Source organism: Saccostrea echinata, unplaced genomic scaffold (genome assembly GCF_033153115.1).
Source record: "Saccostrea echinata isolate AGI-Se365-2 ecotype Australia unplaced genomic scaffold, CSIRO_AGI_Sech_v1 ptg000033l, whole genome shotgun sequence".
Lineage (NCBI taxonomy): Eukaryota > Metazoa > Mollusca > Bivalvia > Ostreida > Ostreidae > Saccostrea > Saccostrea echinata.
The window spans coordinates 31,144,814-31,161,787 of record NW_026889782.1 but is presented as its reverse complement, the minus strand read 5'-3'; the positions used below and the strand labels follow the sequence as shown (position 1 = coordinate 31,161,787).

At 31.2% G+C, this 16,974-nt stretch overlaps 1 protein-coding gene across 1 annotated transcript; it reads left to right on the top strand.

The window, feature by feature from the left end:
• Nucleotides 1-7,799: 7,799 nt before the first annotated feature.
• On the top strand, nt 7,800-14,422 carry LOC133198410 (ribonuclease Oy-like). The gene is made up of 11 exons (XM_061334505.1): nt 7,800-7,909; nt 7,993-8,266; nt 10,082-10,176; nt 10,518-10,602; nt 10,720-10,763; nt 11,202-11,277; nt 11,392-11,459; nt 11,909-12,019; nt 12,475-12,523; nt 12,607-12,687; nt 14,169-14,422. Exons 1-11 carry the CDS (start codon nt 7,800-7,802, stop codon nt 14,331-14,333), a joined length of 1,158 nt encoding a protein of 385 aa, XP_061190489.1. The 3' UTR covers nt 14,334-14,422.
• Nucleotides 14,423-16,974: the final 2,552 nt, after the last annotated feature.

Genomic DNA, 16,974 nt, shown 5'->3' with positions numbered 1-16,974 from the left:
ATCAAGTTTATCATAAAGCTTGGTTGTCAGGTTACCATTAATGTCCTTTTCTAGTAAAATACATGTATCTAAATATGAAACATATGAGTCAGATTCTTTGGTATTCTTTATTTCAAGCTCACTGGAATAGAACGTATCGACATAAGAATGGAAATAACCATTGTTAATTGACAATACGTCGATATACCTAACTGTCGAGTTGAAGACCAAAGCAAGTGTTTTCTTCTTTTCATGGAGATTTTGAACAAATTCTGCTTCATATAAATACAAAAAGGTCTGCTAATAACGGGGCGCAATTGGTACCCAGGGGAATTCCATGAATAAATATTGAACTGAGATATTTCTTAATTTATTTCCGTCAAGCCTCTAAGGATTTGTGAATAATAAATTTAGCCTAAAACTGTGAGTCTTAATTTATTAAATATTCAATTGACAGAGAATTCTCCTTATTATTTTTTCTATTAGGTCTTAAGATTTCTAAGAAATAGATTTTTAGAAAGTTGATTATTAATCAATGAAATATTAACATCAGATACTATGCATGGCCTCAGCTTTGTCCAAGTGAATTATTTATTCAATTTACGTCTATATGAAGTTACTTAACTACAATTTTATACGAGGATGGAAAAGACACTTGCTGAGAATAATCAAGAATGAATCCCTCATTGTAGATCTTCTGGCGTTGTTTTTCTTTGAATATAGTAGAAAATTATTTTTTTTCTATATTTCCCTCGGGTAATTTTTCGGGTAAAAATGTAGGTGGTTACTTGTTAAGATAGCATTCCTGATTAAAACCAACGACAAGAATGATATTGTTTTTAAATAGCCAACAAATATTGTAGAAACTCTCAATGGTAATAAATGATGACATCAATGACCGAAAAGTAAATTCATTTATTAATTTTTTTCAACATCGTAAACATATACCATTCTAATGCACGAGAGATTTTAGATAAGTTTTAAGTATTCTAAACCGTTAAATGTTGTCAACATTTTGAGGTTTTTGTAGTAGAATACCAAGGAGAGAGAGAGAGAGAGAGAGAGAGAGAGAGAGAGAGAGAGAGAGAGAAAGATATATTCGTTCAACAAATAGGGTTTTTTATGCAAATCAATTAAAGCAAATATTCAGTATATTTGACAAAACATGTTTTGGTTCCATTTGATTTAGGTCTACGCTTGTCTGTCGTAGCTCCATTTCATTTAGGTCTACACTTGTCTGTCGTAGCTCCATTTCATTTAGGTTTACGCTTGTCAGTCGTAGCTCCATTTCATTTAGGTCTACGCTTGTCTGTCGTAGTTCATGTTCTCGTGATTTCTAGGAAACAAATTTATTTCTTAAATGACCTTTTGATACTTGTCCTGAAAAGAATTTTAAAGAGCTAGGTTCACTTTATGCATAAAATGGCCCTGTCCTTATGTCAATTAATTGACTTTTACCTTCAGTCCCTTTTCATATATCAAAATAAAGTAGAGACTTAGTGCTCTTATTTCCTATAGCAAAATTTCTTTTTGAGAATCCAGGTATTGGAAAGCAGGCTTTGTGAAAACGCAATGTTCTTGAATTTTGAAGAAAACAGGCGTATTTGACTAACTTCAGCCAAGAATTAAAATATGAGCACACCTCTCGATCCAAAAAATTAAAACATCGCGGCTATGATAAGGCTGTCCGAAGAATGTCACAGTGTACCAGCCGTAGTAACTTCTCTGAACTACCTAGATATGACGTCATAATGGCATATGACGTCAAGTCACTGCATACTTGAGCTGACATGACGGGGAAAGTGTCATAACTTTTACATTCCTTTCACATCACATGTAGAATTTTTTTACCTTGATGTTTAATTCATGTGTCTGGATTGTTGTTTTAAGACTGTAATGATGGTGAATATTTGCAGTATAAATATCGTTATTACTTTTTCTTGTCTAACATGTACGTATTCAAGCAATTGAAAAAAGGATGTGAAATGCCCCCCTTACGTGTCTCTAGACAGAGTTAGAATCTATAAATCTTATATATATTAGACTGGCACAAGTGAATAATAAGGATTAATTGAACATATTCTGTGTGAATCTACTAGAGAAATATGTTTTCTAACTGAATTTTGCTGGGGGATTGTTTGTAATTTATCCTATTTGTATAAATTGCGATGAAGAGTGGAAAATGACCCCTTGTATGTGGGTAAGTTGAATTTCTCGTGAAATATTTTCTTATGAAATAAAATTCAGACTTGCCCCCAGCACTTTATATATACCCAAGAATACGTTTAATTGATTTATATAACAAGCCGTTCACAATAATTTTGTTTTTCACTTGTGCCGATGCGATTTTTGTGCAACATTTAAGAAATTTTTAAGTGTCCGTCACGTGATCAACACAGTCATGTGACATCACAAAAATGCTTTTTTGTAATACCTTATTCGACTTTCTTTACAACTTAACTGTGTAAGTATACATAGATTACAAATTGAAATCAAAACATTGCTCAATATAAAATAGTATGTATTTAATGCATATTAAGCCTTCGGACAGCCTTAACCTAGCTGCGATGTTTTATGACCTTCAGAAACAGATCTTTCATTATGTTATTGCATATTTTGGATCAGAGGTTGTGCTCTATATGAAATATTGAAAAAAATGCTTCAACTTTTGGCCATTTTTAAAGGAATTTTAAGGATATGATAAAAATGATGCATTTCATGACGTCATAATGCATTGACTAGAGAGAAAATTACGTCATGTTCAGTAGAAACATGGTGACCAAGGGTCCAAGTGATGAATACTGCATTGTCAGCCAAAAGTAAACAGTTTCGATTTTTCAAAAATTTACAGGGCCAAAAAAGGCCCAAAGTGGCCCTTGTTATTTGCTAGAATTTCATCATAAAAAATAGATGGATATATAATTCAGTCTGTTTCCTAAAATTTTAGCAATGATTTTTTAAATTAAACAATATATTTTTAGATAATCTAACAATTACCGAAATGTTTAAGCTTAAAATTTGAATTGTTAAATATAAACAAACTAAAGGTTCTGATTTTTTTTCATTGAAGGAGAGGAATAAAATCGATGGTAAAAATGGTGTAGAGTATTTATATATCAAATTGAAAGTCTCTAGGTTTTAGCGATAATATATTTTGCAAAATAAAACAAATTGCTGAAATTATATTTAAGTACTATTTTTATATGCATGTGCATATGACGATTTTTTAATAAGCAACTGTATCTACCTTTTGTTGAAAAAAAATTTCAATGCTGCTATAGGTACATGAAGCACTGACGTACCGGTTTAAGGAAAAACAAATTCTTAAATCATCAAGGTATACTTAGAGAATGAGCACTAATGCTTAATCATAAAATATGAAAATGCATAGATATGCTCAAAGTCAATTTAAACAATACAAATTATGAGCATAGCAAACAAGGATCTCTGAAAACAAACAAGATCAGGTGCCATGGAGGAATGCCCTGTAAACGGTCATATCTGCCATTAGTATTCTTTCTCATGATCAGGAAAGCAGTAAATCGGTAGATAATTCAGTGTGAAAATAATTGCCTAACAATTCGTATAGAAAAGGTCGGTCAACATATTACTTGTACACAAGGTCATTGTGTCGGCCAAAGAATAAGAAAAATATGACTAAAAGAGATTCTTGACATCATTATATAAAATCAACTTATTTGTCAATAGCCTGCTCAGCTCCTTTAAGAAAAATGAGCGTTCGTAAAAAATGATCTTGTGCATCGAATCAACTTCTAGACAAACCTGATATGCATGTGATAATGTTATATTGCTGCATAAATGCCGCAGCAAGAAACCTTTTCTTTTCATTCATAAGTTAAGAAAAACTGCTTCCTAAGAATACAAAAGGGGTTTGCTTATAACGAAGTTTGTACCAACTACTTGTAGGAGGACCTGATTTCCAAAGACTACATAGATATTATCAATCAGAAACTCATTCTTTTCAATATCAACTTTGGAGTATAATTTGTGTACAATCAGAATGTTTTTAACAAAAATTAGTTGGCATTTGACCAATGGCAAGATATGTAAATTAATGTGTTCAATTTTAATTGAACATAGAACAGTTGTCTATAATTTCAATAAATATTGTCTTTAATTTATCGTGATAAAGTGCTGAAATAGCATACGTCTTCATTTTATAGATATTGGTAAAACTTTGTGATCACAAATTTAATAAAAGTGGCGCAGTGGTTAAAGCGTCTAGAGTGGCGGAGTAAGGAGCTGGTCCTTACGTCGCGGGTTCCAATCCACTGCAGGACGTGGAGAACGGACCTTTGGATGAGACCGTATAAACTGATCGAGGTCCCGTATTGCAGTAGGTCCCCTACTGCTCAATGGCCCTGAGTGTCGAGTAGGTAAAAATTTGCAGCCCTCTACCGGCAAGTGGTGGCCTCTTCATATGAGTGAAAAATTCTCGAGAGGGACGTTAAACAACATACACATAAACAAATAAAAATTCTTTTAATCTTTTATGTGCACACTTCCGATTAACAACACTTCTCGAATATAAAATTGTCTTTTGTTTGAATATGTAACTGTCAGTTCTTATAAAGAATGTGATTAATTATATCAAAAGTTGCTTAGAAGAAAAGAAAAGATGTTTCTTTTCTTGATATAGTTGATAGTACATCAATCGTTTACATTATTTTGATACTGTTCATTAAAAGCCATTAAAAATGCACAGAGAGAACCCAAAGAGAAAGTCCAGTTCAAATGTTTACCATCGCGATTTCTTGAGGGCCATCTTAAAAGTTGTCAAATTTTACTATTGGAACCTATGGGAATTTGTTGGAAAAACGCCAAATTATCACATTTTCCCTAATTTTTTTTTTTTTTTTTTTTTTTTTTTTTTTTTTGTATTTCTGTCCTAGGGATTTCGTTTTCAGTCAAATACATGAAAGTAATTTTTTAAAAAAAATCACCAAGTTGTGAAATTTCAAAAAAGTTGACCATCTGGTTTGGTCGGGAATTATTATAAAGTTTATTTTTCCGAATGCCCAATATCTCTAAATTTGCAATATTGCGGCATGCATTTTGTATATATCGGCACAGATGAATTATTTTGGTAAAAAATAACAATGTTTAGATTGCTGGTATGTTTCCTTTAATAGTCTATCAACAGTGTTTAATAAAATGTCCATGGACGTGTTGAATACTCAAGCGAGTCAAGCGTCATTCTTCAGTCATGCATTACTTACAGATCCGAAAAACAGTGACGTCGTGAAAGCTGTTTCAGCATTTATTCCTAAATATTTCTTAAAAGCACATTTTAAGACCCATAAACGTTACAGATTATGTTCATTTTGTGTTACAACCGCAAAACTTGGATAGGTGTTACATCTATGTTGCAGATACGACTGCATGAAACGAAAAAAGTGCGAATTAGTGGAATAAGACTCGGCCTCGTTAATGCAACACCCATTATCAATAATCAGGAATAACGAGAGAAAAAGGTGAATTAAAGAATTTAAAATAATAATAATTTAAAAAACACACACACACAAATATTTTTTTACACATGCAGTATATTTAGGAATAAATATTAAAAGTTATGATAAAAAGCATGATGCAGCAGAAAATTACACTTCAACAATCAAACCACTACACTGACAGGAGTTTAGATGCCTGTTTTTTCTTTGTTATTAAAAAAAATGTTGAACTCAAGACCTACCATTTTTTTTCAATTTGATTTTTACAAGATGGCTTTCCATACAAAAGAAGTTAATTGTAGTTGAAGTGAAAAACCTTGTTTATATTATGTTCAATTTTGTTCAATTTTTTTTTTTTTAATTAACTATTTTTTATTTTTTTATTTATTTTTTATTCATTTATTTATTTATTTATTTATTTATTTATTTTTTGATAGATTTTATGAAAAAAGTAATACTTAAAAAGTTCTCTCAGGATTTTATTTCACAAACATACATTAACAAAAAATAAATAAATTAATTAATAAAAATTATAAAATTCAAAAAAAGGAAGTAAAAAGGTGAAGCAAAATTTGATGATTAAAAAAAAATGTTCAAACAATTACAATGTCCACATACCATTAAATTGCAACCATAATTAAAAATATGTCAGTATTGTTTTTTTCTTTATATTGAAACTTATTTGGAAGCACACAGGAATTATCGTTGACTCTAAACATTTAACATATTGTTTTTATAAGTTTTTAACCTTAATTAAGTTAAAAGTTTACAATCAATTTAACATGGTGGATAGAATTTTTGCAATAGTTCATTGTAGATTGTTCATAGGTACATGTGGTTTGAAGTCTGGTAGACATCGACATTGCGTTTGTATTCTATGAGTACATGCACGCAAGTTTTGGTCCACAATCTACTCTCTGTCCATCATGCACCATGTGTCCCGAGTAGAAACAGCTGGCTCGCAAAAGAGAATCGTGTCTCCCTAGTCCCAGGCTAATAACATTGATCTCTTAATTAGACAAGCAAACTGATCAAACCTATTTCCTGGTTCAGGCACACAAGACATAGGATAGTTCTCTCCGATGTGTGGTATTGTGCGGAAATGATGTTAATAATACATAGGGCCGTGTATTGAGCAAACTAAAAATTGCATCAATATGATATTTTATAAAGCAATATGCAATATATTTGATTCTTTTACATGTCTATGAAGAAACTCTTGTAAATCATATAATGCAAAAAGTTATTAAATAATGAGTGTTTTATAACCCATTTCAAAGTTCTTTTCTCACTGTAATCACAAAATATACTTGTATAAATTTAATCTTTTAACGATTGTAAAACTGTTAAAATATAGTTGTCTATGTATCTTGTTATAATACTATAAGATGTCCCATCTCCTTAATGTTTATGTCATTATTAATCACTTTTAATTCAAAATAGTAAAATATAATCTTTGGTGCTTGAATTTCTAATTTTTTTTCACAGAATTATAAGAAAACAGCATGCCCGATATTGGAAGTTCTTTTTCGATACGATCTTTCTTGAATATCCGTATGATACAATGTATTGACACAGTCCTACAATAATAATTGCATACATTTAATATCTGCATTTATTAATAAATGTGTGTTTTCCCTTCTGTTTTAAACTATAATGTACAGAAAAACTAACAAGAGGTCACTTGGACAAAATGCTTGTTTTTGTTATTCTCTCCTGCCATTCCTTTTTTTTCCATATTTTTTTTTTCAAAATGATTTTGACCTTATATTGTGGCCATATAAAGGACCTATGATTTTGTAATATTTGATCCTCAATTTTAACTACGCCCTAAAGTCAAAGGTTAATAATTTAAAAAAACTTAGGAATCTTTCAATATTGATATGACTTGTGTGATTTTGTTATATTCTTTTAAATTGTCTATATATTCGTACATATTTAAAAAAAAATCAGTAATTAATTCAAATGAAAAGTTATGTCAACTTTTAACTATTTTGTGATGCATAAAAAATTAGGGTAACATCCGATGTTGAAAGAAGTGTAAGTGACACAAATTTTAGCGATACCAGTAACCTTGCTAAGAATGCCAAAATTGATTTGTTAATTTTTTTTTTATTTTACAGTAATTACAAATAACAAAGTTATTTCTTAGATATTTAATTTTAAATTATACAAAATTACAGATTTGGTGTGCTTACCCATTGACAGTGGATATAAAGATTGGTGGCTTTGAAGATGTAGGATCAGACCTTGTGTTTCTTGCACGATATCTGTGGATTCTCCACAGCCAAAGTTTTGCAGCTTTTCTTACCTTTAAATCCATACTTTGAACAAAAAATCCACGTAAATATGCTCCTGGAAAAGCGGTGTAGGAATGCGTTTCATGGAGAATGGACTGACTTAGATGGGGATAATAGTGTTAACAGTAACATTCTCCAACGACCTAAAAAAAGGCAGAGGTGAATGCATTCGAACATCTTATTGGAAAGAAGTTTTAAAACGTGAATTAATATACTAACATTTGCTATGGCTTGTTATACAGCACCTTAGCAAAGAAGTTGGTTATTGTGATAAAACAGCAGAAGTTTGAAGGAAAATACCTGAATAAAATTGATCATCAAGTAGAGCAACAGAGAAGAAAAGAAACTACAAAAGTTTGCAGCAGATGGGGTCACATCAACCTAAGAACAAAAAGAATATGTGGGAATGAGATGTGCAGAACCAACCTGAAACATGCAGAAATTTCAAGTCAGTACCCTGATGGCAAAGGAACTTTCGAAACTAAAATAACTATGGCAGAACCAAAGATGTCCGAGGTGCGAATTGCAACTGACAATACATCTGGACTGAGTTGCTCAAAACACTGGTTAATTTTGACCCTGGTTAAGTTAGCCGGTGGTTAAATTCTATACCACTAGCCAACTAACCACTGGTCAAATATCTGTTGCTCAAAATAAATTAGCCTCTGGTTAGTTAACCACAGGTTTAAATTTTAGAATATCTTAAGTACATGCAAATTAATTGTCAAATATTAATACACAATGTTAGACTTCATTACAATTAAATGCTGTTTTGTTGCATTGTGTGTTGTTTTGATTTTAACAATATATAAAATTTATATTTTTGCAAAATTTAAAAACCCTAAATAATTCAAGGTAAGGTTTATTTCAGGGAAAGGGTTTTTAGGCTGAGCACAGATTTTGTTCAATGCATACTAATGCTGATAAGCATCTTAAGTAAATTTTTGTTTTCCACGAAAAGTTGTAAAAGATATAAATAAAAACAATGAGTCAACATCCGTTTTTTTCACACAGTGTATAAAACAGTTATAGATAACGGAAGTTTTTTTTCCTCCTAAATTTTCAGTATTCAGGCCTTACTCGGCGTAAGTACATTTAATTTACTGGAGATTTCTTTTAAAGAGAAAAAAAGTAATTAAACAAGGCATCTACTAATTTGTCTTCCCTATTTTATTTATTGTACATGTACTTCCACGAAAAACTAAGAAAAATCAATAAAGTAAGATAGAACCTAATAGCTTTTGAAGGATCAGATTAGAATTTTTTTATTCATGTGGACAAAAAAAAACGCAAATCATTCTTTCATATTTGAATATTTTACTGCTCAAAGAAGAAAGGTGCCAATTAACCAAACTGTGTGACAAACGAGATGACTTCAGCTTTTCCATTGTCTATTTTCTTATTTATGTGATAATATTCAGCTTACTTGCATTTGGCGTTTACATCTCCCAACTTATTCCATGCTCAAGAACAATCACATCTTAAACGAGGCATATTACCGACAGATAAGTTGATATTACAGGGATTTTTACAACCTCGTTAAGTCCCCCGCTTGGTGCAATGACTCGAGCGTTTGCTCTAGAGTCGCGGTGTAAGGAGTTGATCCTTACGCCGCGGGTTCGAATCCCACTGCAAGACGTTGAGACCAGTCCTTCGGATGAGACTGTATTAACCAAGGTCCCATGTCGCAGTACTGCTGGCACGAAAAAGATCCATCACTACTCAATGGCCCTGAGTGCCGAGTATAGGTCAAAATCTGCAGCCCTCCAGCAGCAAGTGATGGCGTCTCCAAATGAGTGAAAAATTCCCGAACTTTATGAGCAGAGAACTTTTTTTCCAAAAAGATTTCTTATTCGACAAATAAAAATTCAATGTAATTGTTCGAACAAATTATTTTATTTAAAAATAGAATAGAGCAAGTTTCAATATACCATTGAAAGGCGTCGTTTGTAAGTAAAGAAAGTACGTACATGCAATTGATTTAACATAGGTTTTATTTAAGAAATGTATTTAATTTTTTAAGATTCATGAGGACATGAACTACGACGCTTCACGCTGGCATATTTCATGAAGCGCTAATGCGCCAGTCTTCGAATTTGCAAAGAATCTTAAGGAAAAATATTTAGAAATGTAAATATAAAAATAAATATGTTTTTCTTTTATTTCCCCTCAACATGAAGAAGTAACAAATACGAAATACTTTTTAAAAAAAAAAAAGAAAAAAAAAGAAAGATTTTCTCTTTATTTACACAGTTGTTTGTTTTTCATGTACCTGATTTCCGATACTTCTATCAAAATATTAGTAATTGCAAACACTTTTCATTACCTTAGACATCTGCGCAGTCTACTCAGCGATTAAGAGTGTTCGATTTGACCATGATGCCCTTCATCCATTTTATGTTACTTATTGTTATCAGGCTTAGCAGGTTTGTACTTAAAAGAATAAGGAAACGGTCTAAAAGGGACAATTTATAGAATCGATAAAATAATGAAACATAGAGTAACAACGCCAATAAACCGCTGCATAACAAATTAAAGGGAATGTAAAGCATATGATGAAAACATAAACGAATGCGAGCAATGACAAAAACATCGGACGCAATAAAGTTGCTTAACTTACCAGTAACTATGAAATATGAATTCTAGAATTCAGATCAATTATCAAACAAAATCAAACTGCAATAAACTAATTTGGGAAACCAGTGACAGGCGGGTTTGTCTCATTGTCTTTATTTACATTTACCTTTTCTTTTTTTTTCTTTTATAGTGATAACAATCATGTGATAGCAGTTGAGTTTGATTTCTTTATTTTGGCACTTCAATGGCCAGTGACATTTTGTAAAATTCAAAACGTAAGTCAAATTTAAATTCTAATATGTACCATATATTCCGTATCCCACAAAGCCAGTAGAACTATTTTTCTCTTTTAAAATATTTCATCTTAACACATATTTGAAAATTTTGCACAGTGCAGCAGAGACCCGCCCAATAACTGGACTATACATGGACTTTGGTATGCAATGTTCATCATTATCATTTCACTAAAGTGAAAAAAATCAAATATACATTTAACTTTTCGTTGGGATAAACACTGCATGAGTGTCAGTAAATTCACACTTACAATAAAACTTATTGACCAGTATTCAACTTTCTTCAAAATTGTGCAATTTCCTCTTTAAAGCAAAACGTATTCATCTTCATATCCTTAATACACTGTGTATTTTTAATTTAATTTTAAAAATTATTTGGCATAGTGGTTTATTTTCGATATAGAATGTAGAAACATTGAATTGGGTGTAACCTATTAAAGCATTTAAAGTAAATATTTCATTTTGAAAATCATAGATGTTGATACCAAAATCTGAAAATAAGAGGTTTTTTTTCAGTTTAAACTCTACTAAAATGTACAAATGTTATTTTGACGTATTTGTACACATTTTTACATATTAAGGCCTTCAAATTTTACGCCTCCATTTGTGACTGACTGCAAACATAATGAAAGTTTTAGCGAGGAAAATATTCCAGAGGTAAGTTTATTTTCTATTTCCGATGATGGATATACATGTATTATATTGAATAGAAGCAATACGAAAGACGATTAAATACTAGTTACAATAAACTTGCATTTTATTTGTTTTCAGATTACTATTAGCGCCATGAATGAGGCATGGCCAGATCTGAAATCAAAGGATGAGAATAAAAAATTTTGGTAAACACTCATAGTCTTTTCTTAATAAAAACAAAGATATGTTTTGCAAAATAACCGGCTTTCTTTCTACATCTTGTCAACTGAAATGAAAAATAATCAATCAAATAATGAATAATCATTTTTCAAATTAAAAATTTATACCAATAAATATGTTATATGATATTAAAATATGTTATATGCATTCAATAACCTTAAAATCTAATTGGAAAAATAGAACACATAGAAGAAAAAAAATAGAAATAAAATAGAAGAAATATTGAAAATATATTGAAAATTGTTTAAATTTTTCATTAAAAAGGTTAATGGTAAAAATAAAAATAAAATCTTAATTAGACACTCTAAACTGGCTACATAAAACTTGTTAGAATTAAAAAATCGAATGGCATCAGAAGCTGATAATAATGATTATAAACAAATTAAAGTTAAAAAGAGGAATTCAAAATTGACAGGTCACATGAATGGAAAAAACATGGAACATGCGCCGATGTTAACGGAACAAGGTCTTTGGCGGAATACTTTACAAAGGCTGTAGAGTTGGCACACAGTTATAGTATTTATAGGTGTGTAAATCTGAAGGAGAAAAATACGAAAATTAAGTCTTAATAATTTCGTTTCTTAGTCTGCATGTTGGGGTCTTAAAATTAGAATATTTGAAAAATACATTAAAAAAGGAAGAAGAAAACTCAAATTACTTGTTTCCAGGAATTAAAAAGAATTTAATTTAATTTAATTAGAATGGATATAAGACTAACGTATTAGAATAATTTCAATAAAAAAAGGCATTTTCCATATTTTCCTTTATTAACTTTATAATGATATGAAAGTATCATTAAGACAAAGATTGAGAAACCAGCAAAGACTTGATATGAAATACTTGTATTGCTATATTTTTTTTTTAAATAAAGTCACACATGGTAATCATTCTTCCTCCTTGCAAAAGTCAGCCCCAGCTTATTTGTTATGATAACACTTTTATATATCATATAACATTTCTTTGATTATCTTTTTTATTTAGTTTTCTAGAGAAAAGTAACATAACACCAAATGCAACAACATCTTACAGGGTAAGCACGTTTTAAACTAAGAAAACATTTTTATATGATTTTTATTAATATTCATTCAGTACAGAAAGATATTTTTGATTCAGGTTCCTGTTATAGTAGACGGAATTATAAAGGAAACAAAAGCTAATCCTCATATCATATACACACGCATCAAAGATGTAAAGGTAAGCACATATCTGTTACCCCTAAATTATAAAAGGTTTATCTCTTTGAAAGAAATATAGGTTTGCCTGCTTCTTATCTCTCAAAGTAGCAAATTGATAGAGACTGAAAGTAAGGTATAGCAATCATAAACTCAATAAAGATCAAAACAAATTGAATGTACTCGCAAACTTTCCAGTATCAAACATAATCAATCTAGGTCTAGGTCACTTCAGGATCAAGGTTATATGTTTGGTCTTTGTCATTGTTCAACACTCACAACGTTGTTCCATTTCATGTACCTGACAGGGTTTTCTTTGTTTCACAATACCCGTTTTTGGCATTTAACAAAGCGGGGGGGGGGGGGACAAAACGATAAAAATTTAGTTAATATAATCAGGATTACTGCGTAAAAATTGAAAGTGCTCGCCCATATGATGACCATTGAAGACTGTTAAATTATTGATTGTATTTTCCAATTTGCTTCTGATTTGTATTGTTTTAATGGACTTGTGAGCTTGAATACTGTTCGTTATCTCCATATATATTATCTAAGCGCTTCTTTAATCAACACGTGACCACAATTTAATTTCAATTTGACCAACAGCTCACAAGTTATTAAAACTAATTTGACGATACCCTCCAAAATGTTCTCCAAAATTTCATAACCTTTGTGAGACAAGAGAGATCAGAATGTTTTTGCGCATCTGTCACAACTTTGATTCTTCTGTTAGTGATTATTCTATTAGTGCATTTATCATTCTCTTACGGAAGTTTTTCCACACTTCCAAATTAAGCAGAAGCCTCAGTTGCATCAGAGTTGTTGGGGATAATTTTTAACCTTCTTAAACGAAACAATGATATTGTCAGCAAATGCAATCTATCATTAAGTTGCATATTGAGTGACGTTTTCCATACTACTTGTAAGGCCGTGATTTAAATACTGAATTGTCTACGGATATTTCCATTTACCCGATCCTGAAAAGAAGCATTCGGTGGGTTTGAAAGGTCAAAAGAGGTTGCTTACTCCTGCATGGCACCTGATCATATCTGTGAAGTTTTAGATGTTCCTTATTTGATCTGCTTCCGATTTGGTTTGTTTCAATGGACATTTCAGCTTGATTACTGTTCCCTTATTTTATTTAGTTTTTGTTGTTTTTTGCATATATATATTGTGAGCTTCAATGAGACAAATAGCAAGAGAAATATAGAAAACATGGGCATAAACAAGTGGTAAAATATAGTGTAAAATCTGATTGGCCAATAGTTATACAGTTATATAGGCATAATTTTTTTTTTCAATTAGTTACTTTATGAAGTATGATGTACATATAGGTCTAAAATACAAAATGATGGATTAGCAAATGAAATGGCGCTTGTACTGGGTCATAATATATGAAATTCTGAGTCTTTTTTTTTTTTTTTTTTTGGAACACATATTTACAGTCCAGCAATAATTAACACTAGATGTCTTATTATTTTACGTCAATGTTTTCTATTTCAGACTAGTTTCTGGATATCTGAAGTCCGGCTTTGTTTTAATAAAACATTCAGCATAATAGCTTGCAAGAAAAATAATGGCAAAAACAATGTTTTTTATCCACCACCTTCATCTCAAACAGCACCTTCACCTGTCCATGGAGGAAAGAAAAACACTTGCAAGAATTAAAAAAAAATCGATTTCTGATCATGAAACGTCTTTTTTAGTGTTAGATTTGCAAGAATAGTTAAGATGTAACGGAATAAAATGTATATTTTAATTAATGAATTTCTTCCAATATTATAAACTATAGAATACCGTTAACCAATTTGAAGGTCTCGACATGAAATAACCATTAAATAATAACATGTATGTTGTCCACGTCGCAACATTTCATAGTCGATGGTGAATTTCAATCTGAAGAATAGCGAATAAAGATGTTGCGAATAATAGTTGGTTAAGAAAAAATGGGTCTGAGTTATCTTTCAAAATAAGGAGTTAATAATGCATAAAGAAAGATATGTGCAGAAATATAGAAATATGAAAGAAGTTCTATTCAAATTTTATACATCACATTTCATTTTTCACAATGCTAGTATTGACACAAAAATGCATTTGATATTAAGTGATAGAATCTCTTTTATGGTGTCTATCCTAACCTTTTTTGATTGGTTTTCAAATATGTGCACCAATTAGATATTTGTTGTCAAATTGAAATTTATGGAAAGCATGTAAGAAATAAATAACGTACAGAACGTTTGTTAGAGAGGTTCATTATATGTTCTGTATATCAACTTTAACTCAAATTTGCATAGGTATAGCTTGCTTTGTTTTCCTACAAAGGACTTATTTTCAAAACTTTAATAATTTAGATATTGTTACTGAGCCATCCTTCTAGATTTCTTCGAAAATGCTTGCCCGATCATGACAAGGAAAACACGGTGGGTGTAACCGGTCGAAAGGAGGTGTTTACTCCTCCAATGCCTTTGATTCTACCTCTGAAGTTTTAGTGGTCCGTGTTTGATCTGCTCCAGAATTGTATTGTTCCAAGAGACCTTTAACCTTGAATATTGTTCGATATCACCATATTTCATTTTAACCACCGAACATTTATATCTACTGGTGGACAGTCTTGTCGTTCGGTAATAACGAAATGATACTGGCAGACGCTTCGCCCAGATAAAAAGGTGTCATTCTTTTGAGTCTATAAGGGACACAGAAAAAATGTTCAATCATATAATCCTCAGGGATATTAAACATTTGTCATATGTGCAGTCTTCAGACTTCCAGGTTTGGTATAAAACTAATAGTTAAAAAAAGGAGAGGATGCAAAGTTTCTTCAGGTCTTCTAACAATATGTCCGAATTCGCATGGCTACCATTTGTGTCCAGTTATAAGCAAACCTATTTTTTTCCTTATGAAGCAGAATTTCTTCAAAATCTTATACCTGAGAAAGAAGAAAACACTTGCCGTGGCCTTCAACTCGACATTTCGATATATCGATATTATCAATTAACAATAGTTACTTCGATTCATATGTCGACTCAAAATATCTCCGTAAGCTTGAACAAAGAGATACCACAAAGTCTGACACACCTGTTTCATATTTGGATATTTCACTAGAAAAAGACGTAAATGGCATGCTCAACAACTAACAGCAAAATTTAACGATTAACGTCATGACCTTAACTTCTCAAACGTTCCCTTACTTATGAAGTAATATTACCGTATGACCTGCATATGAGGATTATGTCTCTCGGTTGATTGGATACGGATCCGAAGTGCACATTCTACGTACGAACATTTTCTAAAACGAGACAAGCTAATGATAAAAAAATTATGAAACAAAAATATTAACAGTCCCTTATAAAGCCATAGTTTTGCAAGTTCTATGGTCGGTACAATGACATTGTCAGCAAAGCATTCTATCATAAACTCAAATGCTAAATTACGTTTTTCATAATAATTGTTTGGCCATTATTCACTGAATTGTCGACGTTTTGTTCCTTTTTTTTCTGATTATGATATTTAATGGATTTTTGAGATTTAATACTGTTCGATATCTCTATATTTTGTTTTAACCACCGAATATGTATTTCTGCTGGTGGACAGTCTTTTCGTTCGGTAGTAAAGAAATGATACGGGCAGACGTATCGACCAGTTTAAAAAGGCATCAATCTTTTGAGCTTATAAGGGGCACAGAAATGAAATTCTGTTTCATACCGTATAAGTGGAAATTTTAGCGAGACTCAAAGTTAGCGAGTTGTACTTAAAAATTGGCATTTTAGTTTTAGCGAAAAGTAATTTTAGCGATTTTTAAATGCTCACTAATGAAGATATTACAAATAAAACTCAATAAATTTTTAGCGGTATTCAATTTCAGCGATCCCAGCACCCTCGCTAATAATGCCAAAATTAAATGCTCGCTAAGAATGCTGCTTATACTGTATCTGGATATTTTACTAGTAAAAGACGTAAATGGTAACCCAACAACTAACAGCAAAACTTAACGATAAACCTCATGACTTAAACTTCTCAATCGTCAGGTTTCCTTACTTATGAAGCAGTATTATAGTATGACCTTGGGTTTATGTCCCTCAATTGATTCGTTAAGCATGCGCATGCTCTACGTATGAACAATTTCTAAAACGAGACAAGCTATCGACAAAAAATAAATTTTAAAACAAAAATTTTGACAGTCTCTTTTAAAGTCAGACTTTTGCAAGTTCTATGGTCGGTACAATGACCTTGTCAGCAAATCCATTCTATCATTAACTCAAATGCTTACTGACGTTTTTCATAATACACATGTAATTGTTTGGCCATTATT